We start from the raw sequence: 19,378 nt of genomic DNA, 5'->3' as shown, positions 1-19,378 counted from the left end.
TCCTGAAATACGGCATTTATTGCAGCACGGCATGGAGTTTAAGGGGCATTCTCGCCTCAGACTTTGGCATATCGCTCAGACAGTTGCAGGTTCCACCTCTGTGCGCCTGCCCGCTGTTAATTTCTATAGGAGTTTCAGAAATAGGTGACTGTTGTCAGTTTTATTGAGGCAAATGGCACAGTGGCTGCGCTTGCGCAGTGCGCTCTCCATTCATTTCAATGGGACTCTCAAAAATACCCGAGCCAGCGCTCTGCCATTTTTGAAAACACCCAAAGAAATTAATACAGGGCGTTCACTTTGGGGGCTCTGTTTTAGACATAGGCGTGGGGCCCAGAGGTGGAACCTGCACCTGTCTGTTATGTCATCAATGTCTGAGGGGACACAACACCTTTAACCCCCGGACAGTATACGATTACAGTTGTCACAAATATAAAAAAAATAATAATAATTCCCTAAATATTTTTCAACATTTTCTGGACCTCTGCTTGCTGTCAGTATTGAATATGCCACTAAGTACGTGTCTGTACTGGATCTATTGTGACTGCAGCTGTGAGAGCTCTGACCAGACGGGTTCCGTTCACTGACAGTGTCTTTACAATGGTAGGAACTGTAAGGCAAAGTTTAGTAGAAAGTTGCAGAACTTGTTATACAATGAATAACGGAACGCCTCTAAAAGCATTCCCTCATAGAATTGCGTTATGGTCCGTGGTAACGGAATCCGTAACGCAATTCACCTTTTACCAGTGAACAAATTCCATAACCGTAAATTCGCTCATCTCTAGCTAGTGAATGGGGTTGGCCGTGCTTCCCTTCGAGGGGCCCATTCTGAGACCTGCTCTATGGCAGATGTCAGGGGAGGGGTGGGCAGGTTTAGAAGGGTCACAGCTCCACACTCCCTCTTCCAGGATCGGTGAGGGGTAGTAGTGGTATTGGGCGCCGCTGTCTTGCCCAAGATGTTCTGCAGCAGGCACAGACTGATGCAAACAGAGGACTGGGAACCCAATGGAGACTTGGATTCTGTGCGCTGCCTGCGATGTTCCTGCTTGCAGGATTCTTACCGTAGATCTCTATATTAATGTTTGAGCCATTGCACTAACCCCCGGTGTGTTACCCCAAGAAGCAGACCGACACATGAAGTTCTGTTATTTTATTTCTTGGCAGAATGAAGACAACCAATAAATAAATACAGAAATAAGTACCCGAAAAATGAACAGGTGAGTCTCCAGGCACGTCGTCGTATATACAGCTATTGTACAGTTTTATAAAGTGCTTTTCAGTATTTTGCATTTTCCGCGTCCGGTGACGTCCGCTACAGGACACTGCAACCACCAGTACATATCCTAGAGCAGGGGGTCGGCAATCGCCATCTCCTGTGAAACTACAATTCCCAGCATGCATGCTTGCTTGGCTCTTCTTAAAATTCCAATAGAAGTGTATTGAGCATGCTGGGAGCTGTAGTTTATAACAACTGCTGACCCATGTCCTAGGCAGTGATAGGGTGCCTCTGTGACTCCAGCTGTTGTGAAACTATAACTCCCAGCATTCACACTTGCTTAGCTGTTCTCAGAGGTCCCATAGAGATGAATGGCGCATGCTGGTATTTGTAGTTTTACAACAGCTGGAGTCCCGGAGGTTGCTTATCCTTGTCCTAGACCAGGGTTTAGCAACTACAACTCCCAGAATGCGCCTGAAAATTCTATAGCCGTTTTGAAAACAACCAAGTGAGAGTATAAATGCTGGGAAATGTAGTTCCACAACAGCTGGAGGGCCGGAGGTTACCGACACCTGTCCTAGACCCTGAAATGTGCATAGTTGGGGGGGCCTGCCATAAAAATTTTTTAAAAAGCACCGTTTATGGCAGTAATCTAGAGCAGTGCTCTCCAGCGGTTACAAGACTACAGCTCCCTACTTTTAGGACATGTTGGGAGTTGCAGTTTTGCAACAGCTGAAAAGCTACGAGTTGGAGATCACTGTTCTGTAGCTTCTGCAATACCCACCCATGGTGGTAACAGGGGGCCCCGTCCCTGTCATCCAGTCCAGTGAACTCCGGTAGTGGTGAAACTACGACTCCCAGCATGCACACTCGCTTTGTTCTTTGTGGAACAACCACAGAAGGTAATGGAGCATGCTGGGAGTTGTTGTTTCACAGCAGTTGCTGACCCCCGAACTAGTACGCCCACTTATCTCAGGCCCCGATATTAAATGAAAGGAACATAAACCAGAAAAGTAAAAGATTAAAACAGAACTGAAGTGCAAACGATGTGAGAATCTATTGTAAAATCTCTGCGAGGGGCGCGTTCTGACGGACAGATTTAGGTCTAAAAGTCTCCCAATGTGTAGAATTAAGTACAAAAAAAGTCCTTTAATCCGGGATTTCCAAAACACAGTCCACGCCGGATGATCAGATGTTCTAGAAACAATTTAAAACGTGTAATGATATAGACCCTCCAACGAAAAATACTAAATTTACAAGAACAAACTCCCCTTTAGGCCTCATGCACACGACCGTGACGTTTTTTGCGGTCCGCAAACCACAAAAAACTGAAGGTGCCCGTGTTGCCGTACGCAATTTACGGAACGGGCGCCAGCAATATAAATGCCTATTCTTGTCCGCAAATCGCGGACAAGAATAGGACATGTTATTTTTTTTTGTGGGGCCGCGGAACGGAGCCACGGATGCGGACAGCACGCGGAGTGCTGTCCGCATCTTTTGCAGCTCCATTGAAATGAATGGGTCCGCATCCGAGCCAACAACGGCCGTGTGCATGAGGCCTTAAAGTGATAGTAGCATATTGAATGTAAATGACGCTAACTGGTTAGTGCGGGATTAGAAAAAAACGTCTTTTTATTTTCCCAAAACAGCGCCACACCTGTCCTCAGGTTGTGTGCGGTATTGCTGCTTAACGTCATTCACTTCTTTGCGGACACCCCCTTTAATCATTGTACATTGTGGACTTGACTTTGTGTTTCTATTCCTCATCCCTTACATCCGATGTTAGCAACACCTGGCACTCCAGCTGTTCTCCAACTACAACTCCCAGCATGCTGCATTCACTTCTACGGAAGAACAGCTGAGTGAGTGTGCATGCTGGGAATAGTAGTTACAGCTAGAGTGGTGGAGCTTGCTGACCCCTGCCTTGCATCATCCGCTACTTCCAAAGCTGCATGACTTGTTCTACCAGTGCTTTGTTTTGTAAACGCTATGGGTTTCAACCACTGCACGTAAATGGATGTTCCCATACGCTGACAGAAAGCGGAGATCTTAAAAACCAGGGAGTTGAAAAACAAAAGGCAGGATGCAGTTATCCCTGCTCGTTCTAATGGTGCTGATCTTCAGAGATTGTATGGAATAGGAAAAAGCATGGTCACTTAAAGTGACTCGCTTTGTTCCAAAAAGTAGCGCCACCCCTGTCTACAGGTTGTCTGTGGCATTGCAGTTCATTCCCATTCACTTCAACAGAACAGAGCTACAACGCCACATGTAAACGGTGTACAGGGGCGGCGCGGCTTTGGAAAGGGAGCAGCCATGTTTTTCTCATCCTGCACAAGAACTAGATGCCCAGAATTTCTGAATGATTGGATGTTAGTTTTTTTTTTTCCTGAAAATGGCTCACTACTGATATATACACCTTACACGTGGGGTGCCCCTTTACACTGATACACAAGCAGCTTTGAACAAGTCGCCATCTTGGCGCAGAACTGGGCATCTGTCTGTTGTACATCATCAGCTGGCAGCCCCTGACATTGCATGCCAAGTGCCTGCGTATTGCGTGTCACCCTGCTGACACTACATGATGGGAGTTAGAGGTGGAGGTTGGGGATAATCATCCTTGGGTGTTAAGACCCTCACAAAACAAAAGCTGTTCTATTTTGGGACTTGCTTCTGTAAGGCAAGGGGTCTTAAGAAGTCTGGTAGGGAGATCTCCTCCAGGACCTCTGGGAACCTGTCAGCAGGGAGGGCCCTGAGCAGACTCTGCATAGACAGAGTGAAGAGGGTAGGGGGAGAGGTGCCAGTCAACCATCTGTACAAGTCCTTTCCCAGCATTTCCTGCCAAGCCGTGCCCTCTTCTTGAAGCCGCTGCCTGGTGGAGAGGGGCACTCCTGCGGCCATGTACAGCAGCACAGAATCCAGGCACAGCCTCTTCAGGTGCATATCCTGCGGACTGTCCTGTATTGCTTGCAGAAGGCAATCGAGGGGGAATTTGCCACTGCAGTCCTTAACATACGGGCAGGCGCCGTGCCCCAGCAGCAAAATCAGACAGTCAACTCGCTGCAGCTCACAAGCCAGGTGTATGGGAGTCTTGCCACCCTCCACCCGCTGGCACCCACGCTGGTTGATGTAGACAGTCCGGCTTTCGGAAGGGAATTTCCGGAGGGTGCACAGAATTTCTTGCAGGATCTGCAGCCGGTTATAGCGCACAGCCATGGTGAGGTGAGGAGCTCCAGACTGGCAGCAGCTGAAGCTCTTGCTTGGCACAGCTAGGGCATCGTTCGGGAAGTGGTTGAGCAGGTAGTGGGCGTAAGGCTGGTGGTCGTGTACCAGGGCGTAGAGCAGCGCCTCAGAGGGTGTGTATGAGCTGATGATGCCCCCTTCCTCCCAGTGTAGTACCTCCATAAGCCGCATGTCCTCCAGGAGCCAGACTGGGAGCAGGTCCCGCACGGCCTGGTAGAAAGCGAATGAGGTCTTCTTGCATTGCTTCTGAGACTGGTACTCGGGCGAGCGGGGTGCCCATTGAATGGAGCCAGGCATCTCTGCGTCACTGCATTAACGAGTCCAGAGTACCCTTCACCGAAAATGACAGAAGGTACATAGGTAAACGCTAACCCCTTACATGGGGGAGGGGGTCACTATAACCTCAATGACTTCAGGCTGTCGGCGCCTGTACACACCACAAAGGATTCATTTCTGCATAAAGCATACGGGGGTCGGTAGATTGGAAGTGACAGTATGGGGGCCAAATTACCAATATATGGACTATGAAAATCAGCAGCGGAGGAGTTCATTATACCATATACAGTATTGGGGGGTCAATACACCAATATATGTACTAGAGCAGGGATGCTCAACCTACGGCCCTCCAGCTGTTGTAAAACTACAACTCCCACCATGCCCTTCTGTAGGCTGATAGCTGTAGGTTGTCCCGGAATTATGGGAGTTGTCGTTTTCCAACAGCTGAAGGGCCGCAGGTTGAGCATCCCTGCACTAGAGGGTCTCATACTAGTATATACACGGGGGGAGGTCATTACATCTATAGATAAACTAGTATATACACACTATACACCAGTATATACATATACTATTATATATTTATAATAATGGGGATCATTACCTTTGTATAAACACTATTATGGGGGTCTACACTAATCTGTACATTATATCGACTATGTCGATCACTGCACCAGTATATACATGCATTAGAGGGATCATTACAGGCACATACAGTACACTGTGGGGTGTCATTACACTGCTATATGGATGATGGGGGTAATTGCACCAGTATATACATGCATTACAGCAGGCATCCTCAAACTGCGGCCCTCCAGCTGTTGTAAAACTACAATGCCCTGCTGTAGGCTGATACTTGTAGGCTGTTCGGGCATGCTGGGAGTTGTAGTTTTGCAACAGCTGGAGGGCCGCAGTTTGAGGATGCCTGCATTAGAGGGATCATCACACTGAAACATGGATGATGGGGGTCACTGCACCAGTATATACATGCATTAGAGGGGATCATTACAGGCACATACAGTACACTATGGGGTGTCATTGCACTGATATAAGGATGATGGGGGTCAGTGCACCAGTATATACATGCATGGGGGGGGGGGGCATTACACTGGTATATGGATGATGGGGGTCACTGCACCAATATGCCTTCATTATACCAGCATAGACACTACTATACAAGAGGGAATTCCTGCACCACTACTCCCCCCATCATTCTATACACTTTCCTTTGCACATACATAGGAGACCTCCATATACAGAGCATATAGGCCACAATAGCAAACATGTAGGAGGTCAATGCACTGACCTGTGGAGAGTAACCCACCGTCTATAGGTCGTGCACAGGGGCTACCTACCCTCTACACAGAGCAGCAGCGGTTCCCTCCCCGCAGCCATTACTCAGTGTCAGGGGCTGCAGCCCCCCTCCCCCGCTGCAGGGCTGGCACCCACTGACATGCCCATGGTAATGGAGGGGGCTGCCCGGGGTGTAATGGGTGCCGCACTCACCGGTCCCGGCCTCTCAGGCTCCTTGTGCTGTCATTGCACAGGCTCAGTGGTGCAGCTGTACAGCCTCAGTGGTGCAGCTCTGCTCCCCTGCACCGTCCACTCCGCGCCTTCCTCCAGCAAACCCTCGTTCTCTCCTCCGGGCATTTTTATTCTACAGTCCTGAAGGTCGTCAGCACCGCGGAACTGTCCGCTCCGCACTGATTGGCCGGCCAGTCACGAGGCTCCGCGCTCATTGGCTGCCCTAAACCCCCTTCCCCTCCCTCCTCAGACACAGTGACGTCATAGTTTGAAAAGTTTCCAAGAAAGTTTTCTGTGCTGGAGTGATAGCGAAGTGTTGTGGAAGGAGGGAGGCTGCAGGGGGCTGAAATGTGCAAAACACACTGCCTATTACATAACTATTATATGGGTGTGTATAGAATAAGGTGTCACCACCGAACCTCCTGCCTGAGGCTCCTTGTTATTTATTGCATTATTCAGGCCCATACCATGTCCCTGATGCATCGGCCCCAGCCAAATGGCAAGATTCCCAACATAAATGTCAATGCAATTAAATATTTGCAACTTTTTATACCGCACATTCCTGACTCATTGCGATGAATCTCCATGGCAATGGAGATAATGACCAGAGAGAGCATTAACAGGAGTGTATAATTTATTCCTTGGGTTGTTTAGTTACCACTAATATATATATGAGCCCTTGTCCCCAGAGGGAACCACTATACTGCCCCTATATACAAGAATATAACTACTATAATACTGCCCCCTATATACAAGAATATAACTACTATAATACTGCCCCCTATGTACAAGAATATAACTACTATAATACTGCCTCCTATGTACACGAATATAACTACTATAATACTGCCTCCTATGTACACGAATATAACTACTATAATACTGCTCCTATGTACAAGACTATAACTACTATAATACTGCCCCCTATGTACAAGAATATAACTACTATAACACTGCTCCTATGTACAAGAATATAACTACTATAATACTGCTCCTATGTACAAGAATATAACTACTATAATACTGCCCCCTATGTACAAGAATATAACTACTATAATACTGCTCCTATGTACAAGAATATAACTACTATAATACTGCTCCTATGTACAAGAGTATAACTACTATAATACTGCTCCTATGTACAAGAATATAACTACTAATATACTTGTACATAGGAGCAGTATTAAACTACTATAATACTGCTCCTATGTACAAGAATATAACTACTATAATACTGCCTTCTATGTACAAGAATATAACTACTATAATACTGCCTGCTATGTACAAGAATATAACTACTATAATACTGCCTCCTATGTACAAGAATATAACTACTATAATACTGCCCCCTATGTACAAGAATATAACTACTATAATACTGCCTCCTATGTACAAGAATATAACTACTATAATACTGCCTCCTATGTACAAGAATATAACTACTATAATACTGCCTCCTATGTACAAGAATATAACTACTATAATACTGCCCCTATATACAAGAATATAACTACTATAATACTGCCTTCTATGTACAAGAATCTAACTACTATAATACTGCTCCTATGTAGAAGAATATAACTACTATAATACTGCTTCTATGTAAAAGAATATAACTACTATAATACTGCCTTCTATGTACAAGAATATAACTACTATAATACTGCCTCCTATGTACAAGAATATAACTACTATAATACTGCTCCTATGTACAAGAATATAACTACTATAATACTGCCTTCTATGTACAAGAATATAACTACTATAATACTGCCCCCTATGTACAAGAATATAACTACTATAATACTGCTCCTATGTAGAAGAATATAACTACTATAATACTGCTCCTATGTAAAAGAATATAACTACTATAATACTGCCTTCTATGTACAAGAATATAACTACTATAATACTGCCTTCTATGTACAAGAATATAACTACCATAATACTGCCTCCTATGTACAAGAATATAACTACTATAATACTGCCTCCTATGTACAAGAATATAACTACTATAATACTGCCCCTATATACAAGAATATAACTACTATAATACTGCCTCCTATGTACAAGAATATAACTACTATAATACTGCCTCCTATGTACAAGAATATAACTACTATAATACTGCTCCTATGTACAAGAATATAACTGCTATAATACTGCCTCCTATGTACAAGAATATAACTACTATAATACTGTCCACTATGTACAAGAATATAACTACTATAATACTGCTCCTATGTACAGGAATATAACTACTATAATACTGCTCCTATGTACAATAATATAACTACTATAATACTGCTCCTATGTACAAGAATATAACTACTATAATACTGCTCCTATGTAAAGGAATATAACTACTATAATACTGCCTCCTATGTACAAGAATATAACTACTATAATACTGCCTCCTATGTACAAGAATATAACTACTATAATACTGCTCCTATGTACAAGAATATAACTACTATAATACTGCCTCCTATGTACAAGAATATAACTACTATCATACTGCCTCCTATGTACAAGAATATAACTACTATAATACTGCTCCTATGTACAAGAATATAACTGCTATAAGAAAACAATGGTCCCCTAAGTTGTGGTAGTTACCGTCCAATCTCCCTACTGAACACGGATGTGAAATGTTGGGATAAAATCCTGGCCCAAAGGATCCAAACTGTTCTCCCCGATATCATCAATAGAGAACAAGTTGGCTTTGTCTCTGGCAGACAGGGGAGTGAGAATACGGCCCGCCTGATACATTTGATAGCTCGTGCTAGACAAGCTTCCATGCCTGAAGCCCTACTCCGTACGGACGCGGAGAAGGCCTTTGACAGGGTTAATTGGCACTTCATGTCCCGGACCCTGATGAAATTTGGCCTCCTGGATCTATTTATCTCTGCTATCTTCTCCCTGTACTCGTCCCCCTCTGCCAGGCTCAGAGTCAACGGCACCCTCTCACCGGCCTTTTCCATCACCAATGGTACAAGGCAAGGATGCCCATTATCCCCGGCCCTCTTCATCATTGCCATGGAGACTCTGCTTGCTAAGATTAGGCAGGACCCAGATATAGAAGGGATCCGAGTGGGCTCACAATCCCACCTCACAGCAGCCTTCGCAGATGACCTCCTGGTCATAACTTCTAACCCCATGACCTCCTTCCCTAGACTTCAATCCCTCTTTGAAGAATACGGGCTGATCTCCAATTTTAAAATTAATTACAGCAAGTCGTTGGCCCTAAACGTATCCTGCCCAACCGCACCACCGCTTTCTCTTGGGCTTCCAAATCTATACCCTTTCTAGGCACCCACATCCCGGCAAACCCTGATGACCTGTTCAACCTGAACCAGGCCCCTTAATCAGTTCTATTAGGTCTCACCTAAGTTCCCTGAAGCTTCCCTTCATCTCGTGGATAGGTAGGAAAAACTATCTTAAGGCCTTCATAGTCCCAGTCCTTGTTTGTGGAGGTTCGCCCAATTTTCTCCGCTTTTGTGTGGTCTGGCAAGTCCCCTAGGATTGCCTATGCTACCTCAACATGAGAAAAAAGACTGGGAGGTTTTGGTCTCCCCGATATATACCTCTATTACAAAGCTTCGATATCGTGTAAAGGATTTAACCTCCTCTCCCGGCAACCGCCAAACCTCTGCTCCCAACTGGAACGTGACATACTTACCTATAAAGAAACGTTAGTCTTATGGGGATTACGTTCATGCACGGCTAATAATAAGTTCCCATCTCCCATATGGAAGGGCTTACTAGTAGAATGGGCCAAACTATACCGGTCCACAGAACTTCAATTCCCTAGTCCTCATATACCCTTGCACCTCCTTCAGTTTCATATACATCCTTCCACCCTTGCGCCATCTGGGATATGGCCCCTACTATCAGACCTTACCCTACAGGATATTACTTCTGAGACTGGTGATTTAGATTGGAAGGACGAAGATCCTACTCCAAAGGTCAGAGCGGCCTCATTTCTAGCTACCATGGCCTTTCAGAAGAACTTCTTGAAAGACCGCTCCGGCCTACTGACGAGCCTTCCTGGTTGGAGAAGAAGCTCTCCTCGACTCGCCTCCCATCTAAGCCCCTCTCTACGCTGTATAAGGAGCTGCTCTCTTCCGCACCCCCAGACTTACCGTTTCTGAAGGCCTGGGAGAAAGAGCTCTCAGTAACTATCTGAGCCTGACAAAGCTCTCATTCTAACACTCTCATGGATTTAACCGCTGCATCAAGATCCAGGCTAATTCCTACAAATTACTGACGAGATGGTATAAGACGCCAGAGTTTCTTCATAGGCTCAATCCGGACATCTCGGACCTGTGCTGGAGGTGCGGATCAGAAGTTGGCTCGCGCTCCCATCTATGGTGGCATTGCAGTAAAATCAGCCCTTTCTGGTCCCAGGTAGAGAACATGATGAACCAGATCTGTGACACCCAGGTCCAGTGAGACGCAAAACTAACTTTGCTCTGGTGCCCTAATGGCTCTTTGACTCCCTCTAAATCCAATCTCCCGACCATGCCTCTTACCGCGGCCCGCTTATTAATCCCTCTTCTTTGGAGGAACGACTCCCCTCCCTCTATTTTGGCATGGATTGAGAGAACTGACCAAATATTTAGATTTGAGGAATTGGCTCATTGGGAAACTCACTCCAGACCTCAGTTCCTGAAATGATGGTCCCCCTGGAAGCATTTCTGAAATTTTTAGATCCTAGTGAGAAACGACATCTTTCAAACCCCCCCCCCCCCCGCCTAACCCCCCCACCTAACCCCCCCACTCTGTTCTTCCCCTTGTCTCCCCCCTAAGGCTCCTTTCACACCTGCGTTCAGGTGTCCGCTCGTGAGCTCCGTTTGAAGGGGCTCACGAGCGGCCCTGAACGCAGCCGTCTGGCCCTAATGCATTCTGAGTGGAGGCGGATCCGCTGAGAATGCATCCGCCTGCCAGCGCTCAGCCTCCGCTCCGCTCAGTGAGCGTTCGGGTGTCCACCTGGCCGTGCGGAGGCGTGCGGATCTGTTCCAACTTACAATGTAAGTCAATGGGGACGGATCCGCTTGAAGATGACACCATATGGCTCAATCTTCAAGTGGATCCGTCCCCCATTGACCTTCAATGTAAAGTCTGAACGGATCCGCCCAGGCTACTTTCACACTTAGAATTTTTTTCTAAGTTTAATGCAGACGGATCCGTACTGAACGGAGCCACCGTCTGCATTATAGGAGCGGATCCGTTCAGAACGGATCGGATCGAACGCAGGTGTGAAAGTAGCCTAACTGTTACTCATGTTTACACATGTTTTTTCATACTACAATGAGATTGATGTTATTATCTGTGACTGACCTAAAATTGAATTGTGTCGCCAGCTGCTTCTTGAGATAACAGGTCTTACCGTTGTTGACAACTTGCCTCTTAATAAAAAGAGATGTGGTTAAGAATATAACTACTATAACACTGCCTCCTATGTACAAGAATATAACTACTATAATACTGCTCCTATGTACAAGAATATAACTGCTATAATACTGCTCCTATGTACAAGAATATAACTACTATAATACTGCCTCCTATGTACAAGAATATAACTACTATAATACTGCCTCCTATGTACAAGAATATAACTACTATAATACTGCTCCTATGTACAAGAATATAACTACTATAATACTGCTCCTATGTACAAGAATATAACTACTATAATACTGCTCCTATGTACAAGAATATAACTACTATAATACTGCTCCTATGTACAAGAATATAACTACTATAATACCGCTCCTATATACAGGAATATAACTACTATAATACTGCTTCTATGTACAAGAATATAACTACTATAATACTGCTCCTATGTACAAGAATATAACTACTATAATACTGCTCCTATGTACAAGAGTATAACTACTATAATACTGCTCCTATGTACAAGAATATAACTACTATAATACTGCCTCCTATGTACAAGAATATAACTACTATAATACTGCCTCCTATGTACAAGAATATAACTACTGTAATACTGCCTCCTATGTACAAGAATATAACTACTATAATACTGCTCCTATGTACAAGAATATAACTACTATAATACTGCCTCCTATGTACAAGAATATAACTACTATAATACTGCTCCTATGTACAAGAATATAACTACTATAATACTGCTCCTATGTACAAGAATATAACTACTATAATACTGCTCCTATGTACAAGAATATAACTACTGAAATACTGCTCCTATGTACAAGAATATAACTACTATAATACTGCCTCCTATGTACAAGAATATAACTACTATAATACTGCTCCTATGTAGAAGAATATAACTACCATAATACTCCCTACTATGTACAAGAGTATAACTACTATAATACTGCTCCTATGTACAAGAATATAACTACTATAATACTGCTCCTATGTACAAGAATATAACTACTATAATACTGCTCCTATGTACAAGAATATAACTACTATAATACTGCTCCTATGTACAAGAATATAACTACTATAATACTGCTCCTATGTACAAGAATATAACTACTATAATACTGCTCCTATGTACAAGAATATAACTACTATAATACTGCTCCTATGTACAAGAATATAACTACTATAATACTGCTCCTATGTACAAGAATACAACTTCTATAATACTGCTCCTATGTACAAGAATATAGCTACTATAATACTGCTCCTATGTACAGGAATATAACTACTATAATACTGCTCCTATGTACAAGAATATAACTACTATAATACTGCTCCTATGTACAAGAATATAGCTACTATAATACTGCCTCCTATGTACAAGAATATAACTACTGTAATACTGCTCCTATGTACAAGAATATAACTACTATAATACTGCTACTTTGTACAAGAATATAACTACTATAATACTGCTCCTATGTACAAGAATATAACTACTATAATACTGCTCCTATGTACAAGAATATAACTACTATAATACTGCTCCTATGTACAAGAATATAACTACTATAATACTGCTCCTATGTACAAGAATATAACTACTATATACTGCTCCTATGTATAGATATACTACTATAACTGTTCCTATGTACAAGAATATAACTACTATAATACTGCTCCTATGTACAAGAATATAACTACTATAATACTGCTCCTATGTACAAGAATATAACTACTATAATACTGCTCCTATGTACAAGAATATAACTACTATAATACTGCTCCTATGTACAAGGACATAACTGCTATAATACTGCCCCTATGTACAAGAATATAACTACTATAATACTGCTCCTATGTACTAGAATATAACTAATATAATACTGCTCCTATGTACTAGAATATAACTACTATAATACTGCTCCTATGTACAGGAATATAACTACTGTAATACTGCTCCTATGTACAAGAATATAACTACTGTAATACTGCCTCCTATGTACAAGAATATAACTACTATAATACTGCTCCTATGTACAAGAATATAACTACTATAATACTGCCTCCTATGTACAAGAATATAACTACTATAATACTGCTCCTATGTACAAGAATATAACTACTATAATACTGCTCCTATGTACAAGAATATAACTACTATAATACTGCTCCTATGTACAAGGACATAACTGCTATAATACTGCCCCTATGTACAAGAATATAACTACTATAATACTGCTCCTATGTACTAGAATATAACTAATATAATACTGCTCCTATGTACTAGAATATAACTACTATAATACTGCTCCTATGTACAAGAATATAACTACTATAATACTGCCTCCTATGTACAAAAATATAACTACTATAATACTGCTCCTATGTACAGGAATATTACTACTATAATACTGCTCCTATGTATAAGAATATAACTACTATAATACTGCTCCTATGTACAAGAATATAACTACTATAATACTGCTCCTATGTACAAGAATATAACTACTATAATACTGCTCCTATGTACAAGAATATAACTGCTATCTGGTCGAACAAACCATCTAGGATAGCTTACTCCACATTGACGAGGGAAAAGAGGTTTGGTGGCTTCGGCCTTCCCGATGTCCACCTGTATTACACTGCCACGCACCTAAATAGGTGCTTCTCTCTTCTTTCCCGAAGCCCCCCAAATCTATGCACAGCTCTAGAGCGAGGCCTCGTTACATACAAAGATTATCTCGTCCTGTGGGGGGTCCGTAGCTGTACGCCCTCACATTCCTTTGCCTCCCCCATTTGGAAGGGCATGCTCGTTGAATGGGCTAAACTCTATAGATCTAAAGATCTGAGATTCCCGAATCCTCGCCTCCCTCTGCACTTATTGCAAAACTTAGTTCATCCCGAGACCACTGCCCCTTCAGGTGTTTGGTATCAGTTGTCTAACCACACACTACAGGAGGTAGTATCTGCGAGTGGGGACTTGGCATGGGACACGATTCGGGCCTTGCCTGAGGTTCGAAAGCAATCCTTCTTGGCTCTTGCTGCCTTTCGCAAGGATACTGCGATTTTGAAACTCCCTCCCTTCTGCACGGAAGAATCCACCTGGCTGGAAAAGAAACTAGATATGCCGATCCCCCCGAAGAAGCCCCTGTCAACTCTCTACAAGGAGTTACTCTCTTCCACACCCCCAGTACTATCCTTTTTAGTGGCCTGGGAGAAGGAGCTCTCGTACCCCCTCTCAGAACCCGAAAAAGCATTTATCCTCTCCAACTCTCACGGATTCAGTCGTTGTATCAAAATACAGGAAAATTCCTTTAAGCTTCTTACGCGTTGGTACAAAACGCCTGAATTCCTTCATAATCTTAATCACGAAATACCCGATCAGTGCTGGAGGTGTGGAACAGAGAAGGGGTCCCTATCTCACATATGGTGGTCCTGCAGTCTAATCCGTCCCTTCTGGACACAGATTGAGAGCCTAATCGGGCGCATTTGCGGCTCCCCTATAAGTCTAGATGCGCAATTAGTCCTGCTTTGGTGCCCCAATATAACCCTCCGCCCCTTCTAAAAACAACCTACCAACGTTACTTCTAACTGCTGCCCGCCTGCTAGTCCCTCTGCTGTGGAAGAACGACTCTGCACCTACGCTGCTGATGTGGCAAGAGAAAGTGGATCAGATATGTCGTTTTGAAGAACTGGCTCACTGGGAATCTCACACTCGCCCTCGTTTTCTGGACATATGGAGTCCCTGGAAAGCCTATCGCCACCCGGCGTCTTGAAAGACCCTGTCATGATCTGACTGACACCGCCATTATTGAACCCACCACCCCCCCTCCCTCCCTCTCCCTCCCTCCCTTCTTCTTGTTTGGTATTTCTTTATCCCTGTCCGTTGTCTTGTTTGTCTATTTGTGTTCCCCCCCCCCCCTTCATTTGTTTGCCTTTTGTTATATTTGATTGCATTATTCTGATGCCATCTGCGTATGGCGTTTGCTGTATTGTGGCACTTTATATCTATTTGCTTTCTCAATAAAAAGAGATTTGGTTAAGAATATAACTGCTATAATACTGCTCCTATGTACAAGAATATAACTACTATGATACTGCTCCTATGTACAAGAATATAACTACTATAATACTGCCCCCTATGTACAAGAATATAACTACTATAATACTGCTCCTATGTACAAGAATATAACTACTATAATACTGCTCCTATGTACAGGAATATAACTACTATAATACTGCTTCTATATACGAGACTATAACTACTATAATACTGCTCCTATGTACAAGAATATAACTACTATAATACTGCTCCTATGTACAGGAATATAACTACTATAATACTGCTCCCATGTATAAGAATATAACTACTATAATACTGCTCCTATGTACAAGAATATAACTACTATAATACTGCTCCTATGTATAAGAATATAACTACTATAATACTGCCTCCTATGTACAAGATATAACTACTATAATACTGCTCCTATGTTACAAGAATATAACTACTATAATACTGCTCCTATGTATAAGCATATAGCTACTATAATACTGCCTCCCATGCACAAGAATATAACTACTATAATACTGCTCCTATGTACAAGAATATACTATACCTCCTATTTACAAGAATATACTACTATAATACTGCTCCCCTATGTACAAGAATATAACTCCTATACTACTGCTCCTACTGTACAGATATAACTACTATAATACTGCTCCTATGTACAAGAATATAACTGACTATAATACTATGCCTCCTATGTACAAGAATATAACTACTATAATACTGCCTCCTATGTACAGGAATATAACTACTATAATACTGCTCCTATGTACAAGAATATAACTACTATAATACTGCCTCCTATGTACAAGAATATAAACTACTATAATACTGCTCCTATGTACAAGAATATAACTACTATAATACTGCTCCTATGTACAAGAATATAACTACTATAATACTGCTCTATGTACAAGAATATAACTACTATAATACTGCTCCTATGGTCCAGAATATAACTACTATAATACTGTCTCCTATGTACAAAATTATAACTACTATAATACTGCTCCTATGTATCAAGAATATAACTACTATAATACTGCTCCTATGTACAAGAATATAACTACTATAATACTGGCCTCCTATGTACAAGAATATAACTACTATAATACTTGCTCCTATGTACAAGAATATAACTACTATAATACTGCTTCCTATATACAAGAATATAACTACTATAATACTGCCTCCTATGTACAAGAATATAACTACTATAATACTGCTCCTATGTACAGGAATATAACTACTATAATTACTGCTCTATGTACAAGAATATACTACTATAATACTGCTCCTATGTACTAGATATAACTACTATAATACTGCCTCCTATGTATAAGAATATAGCTACTATAATACTGCCTCCCATGCACAAGAATATAACTACTATAATACTGCTCCTATGTACTAGAATATAACTACTATAATACTGCTCCTATGTACAAGAATATAACTACTATAATACTGCTCCTATGTACAAGAATATACTACTATAATACTGCTCCTATGTACAAGAATATAACTAACTATATACTGCTCCTATGTACAAGAATATAACTACTATAATACTGCTCCTATGTACAAGAATATAACTATATATACTGCTCCTATGTACAAGAATATAAACTACTATAATACTGCCTCCATGTCCAAGAATATAACTACTATAATACTGCTCCTATGTACAAGAATATAACTAGTACTAATACTGCTCCTATGTACAAGATGACGTACTATAATACTGCCTCCTACTATAATACTGCTCCTATGTAATAAGAATATACTACTAAATACTGCTCCTATAGTACAGAATATAACTACTATAATACTGCCTCCTATGTACAAGAATATAACTACTATAATACTGCTCCTATGTACAAGAATATAACTACTATTAATACTGCTCCTATGTACAAGAATATAACTACTATAATACTGCTCCTATGTACAAGAATATAACTACTATAATACTGCTCTATGTACAAGAATATAGATACTATAATACTGCCTCCATGTACAGAATATAACTACTATAATACTGCTCCTATCGTACAAGACTATAGCTACTATAATATGCTCCTATGTACAAGAATATAACTACTATAATACTGCTCCTATGTACAGAATATAACTACTATAATACGCTCCTATGTACAAGAAATAATACTATAATACTGCCTCCTATGTACAGAATATAACCTACTAGAATACTGCTCCTATGTACAAGAATATAACTACTATAATACTGCTCCTATGTACAAGAATATAACTACTATAATACTGCTCCTATGTACAAGAATATAACTACTATAATACTGCTCCTATGTACAAGAATATAACTACTATAATACTGCTCCTATGTACAAGAATATAACTATAATACTGCTCCTATGTACAAGAATATAAACTATAATACTGCTCCTATGTACAAGAATATAACTACTATAATACTGCTCCTATGTACAAGAATATAACTACTATAATACTGCTCCTATGTACAAGAATATAACTACTATAATACTCCTATGTACAAGAATATAACTACTATAATACTGCTCCTATGTACAAGAATATAACTACTATAATACTGCTCCTATGTACAAGAATATAACTACTATAATACTGCTCCTATGTACAAGAATATAACTACTATAATACTGCTCCTATGTACAAGAATATAAACTATAATACTGCTCCTATGTACAAGAATATAACTATAATACTGCTCCTATGTACAAGAATAAACTACTATAATACTGCTCCTATGTAAAATATAACTACTATAATAGCTCCTATGTACAAGAATATAACTACTATAATACTGCTCCTATGTACAAGAATATAACTACTATAATACTGCTCCTATGTACAAGAATATAACTACTATAATACTGCTCCTATGTACAAGAATATAAACTATAATACTGCTCCTATGTACAAGAATATAACTACTATAATACTGCTCCTATGTACAAGAATATAACTACTATAATACTGCTCCTATGTACAAGAATATAACTACTATAATACTGCTCCTATGTACAAGAATATAACTACTATAATACTGCTCCTATGTACAAGAAATAAACTATAATACTGCTCCTATGTACAAGAATATAACTACTATAATACTGCTCCTATGTACAAGAATATAACTACTATAATACTGCTCCTATGTACAAGAATATAACTACTATAATACTGCTCCTATGTACAAGAATATAACTACTATAATACTGCTCCTATGTACAAGAATATAACTACTATAATACTGCTCCTATGTACAGAATATAACTACTATAATACTGCTCCTATGTACAAGAATATAACTACTATAATACTGCTCCTATGTACAAGAATATAACTACTATAATACTGCTCCTATGTACAAGAATATAACTACTATAATACTGCTCCTATGTACAAGAATATAACTACTATAATACTGCTCCTATGTACAAGAATATAACTACTATAATACTGCTCCTATGTACAAGAATATAACTACTATAATACTGCTCCTATGTACAGAATATAACTACTATAATACTGCTCCTATGTACAAGAATATAACTACTATAATACTGCTCCTATGTACAAGAATATAACTACTATAATACTGC

The 19,378-nt window shown here is 40.9% G+C and overlaps 1 protein-coding gene across 2 annotated transcripts; it reads right to left on the bottom strand.

Annotated features, from left to right (window-relative positions):
• Positions 1-1,132: 1,132 nt before the first annotated feature.
• On the bottom strand, positions 1,133-6,387 carry LOC122922046 (ankyrin repeat domain-containing protein 9-like). 2 transcript variants are annotated; one of them, XM_044272474.1, is made up of 2 exons: positions 6,233-6,387; positions 1,133-4,784 (listed from the first exon to the last, which is right to left on the bottom strand). In XM_044272474.1, the coding sequence occupies exon 2, from the start codon at positions 4,748-4,750 to the stop codon at positions 3,866-3,868; it is 885 nt and encodes a 294-aa protein (XP_044128409.1). In that variant the 5' UTR covers positions 4,751-4,784; positions 6,233-6,387; the 3' UTR covers positions 1,133-3,865. The 2 variants fall into 2 exon arrangements, with proteins under 2 accessions (XP_044128409.1, XP_044128410.1); XM_044272475.1 differs by lacking the exon at positions 6,233-6,387 and adding an exon at positions 6,033-6,225.
• Positions 6,388-19,378: the final 12,991 nt, after the last annotated feature.

The sequence above is a fragment of the Bufo gargarizans genome, chromosome 11 (genome assembly GCF_014858855.1).
Source record: "Bufo gargarizans isolate SCDJY-AF-19 chromosome 11, ASM1485885v1, whole genome shotgun sequence".
NCBI classification, from domain to species: Eukaryota; Metazoa; Chordata; class Amphibia; order Anura; family Bufonidae; genus Bufo; species Bufo gargarizans.
This window is presented reverse-complemented; position numbering and strand designations above follow the sequence as displayed.

Bases quoted from the DNA above. Each gene is read 5' to 3' on its own strand.
- LOC122922046 (XM_044272474.1), bottom strand. From the start codon at position 4,750: ATGCCTGGCTCCATTCAATGGGCACCCCGCTCGCCCGAGTACCAGTCT.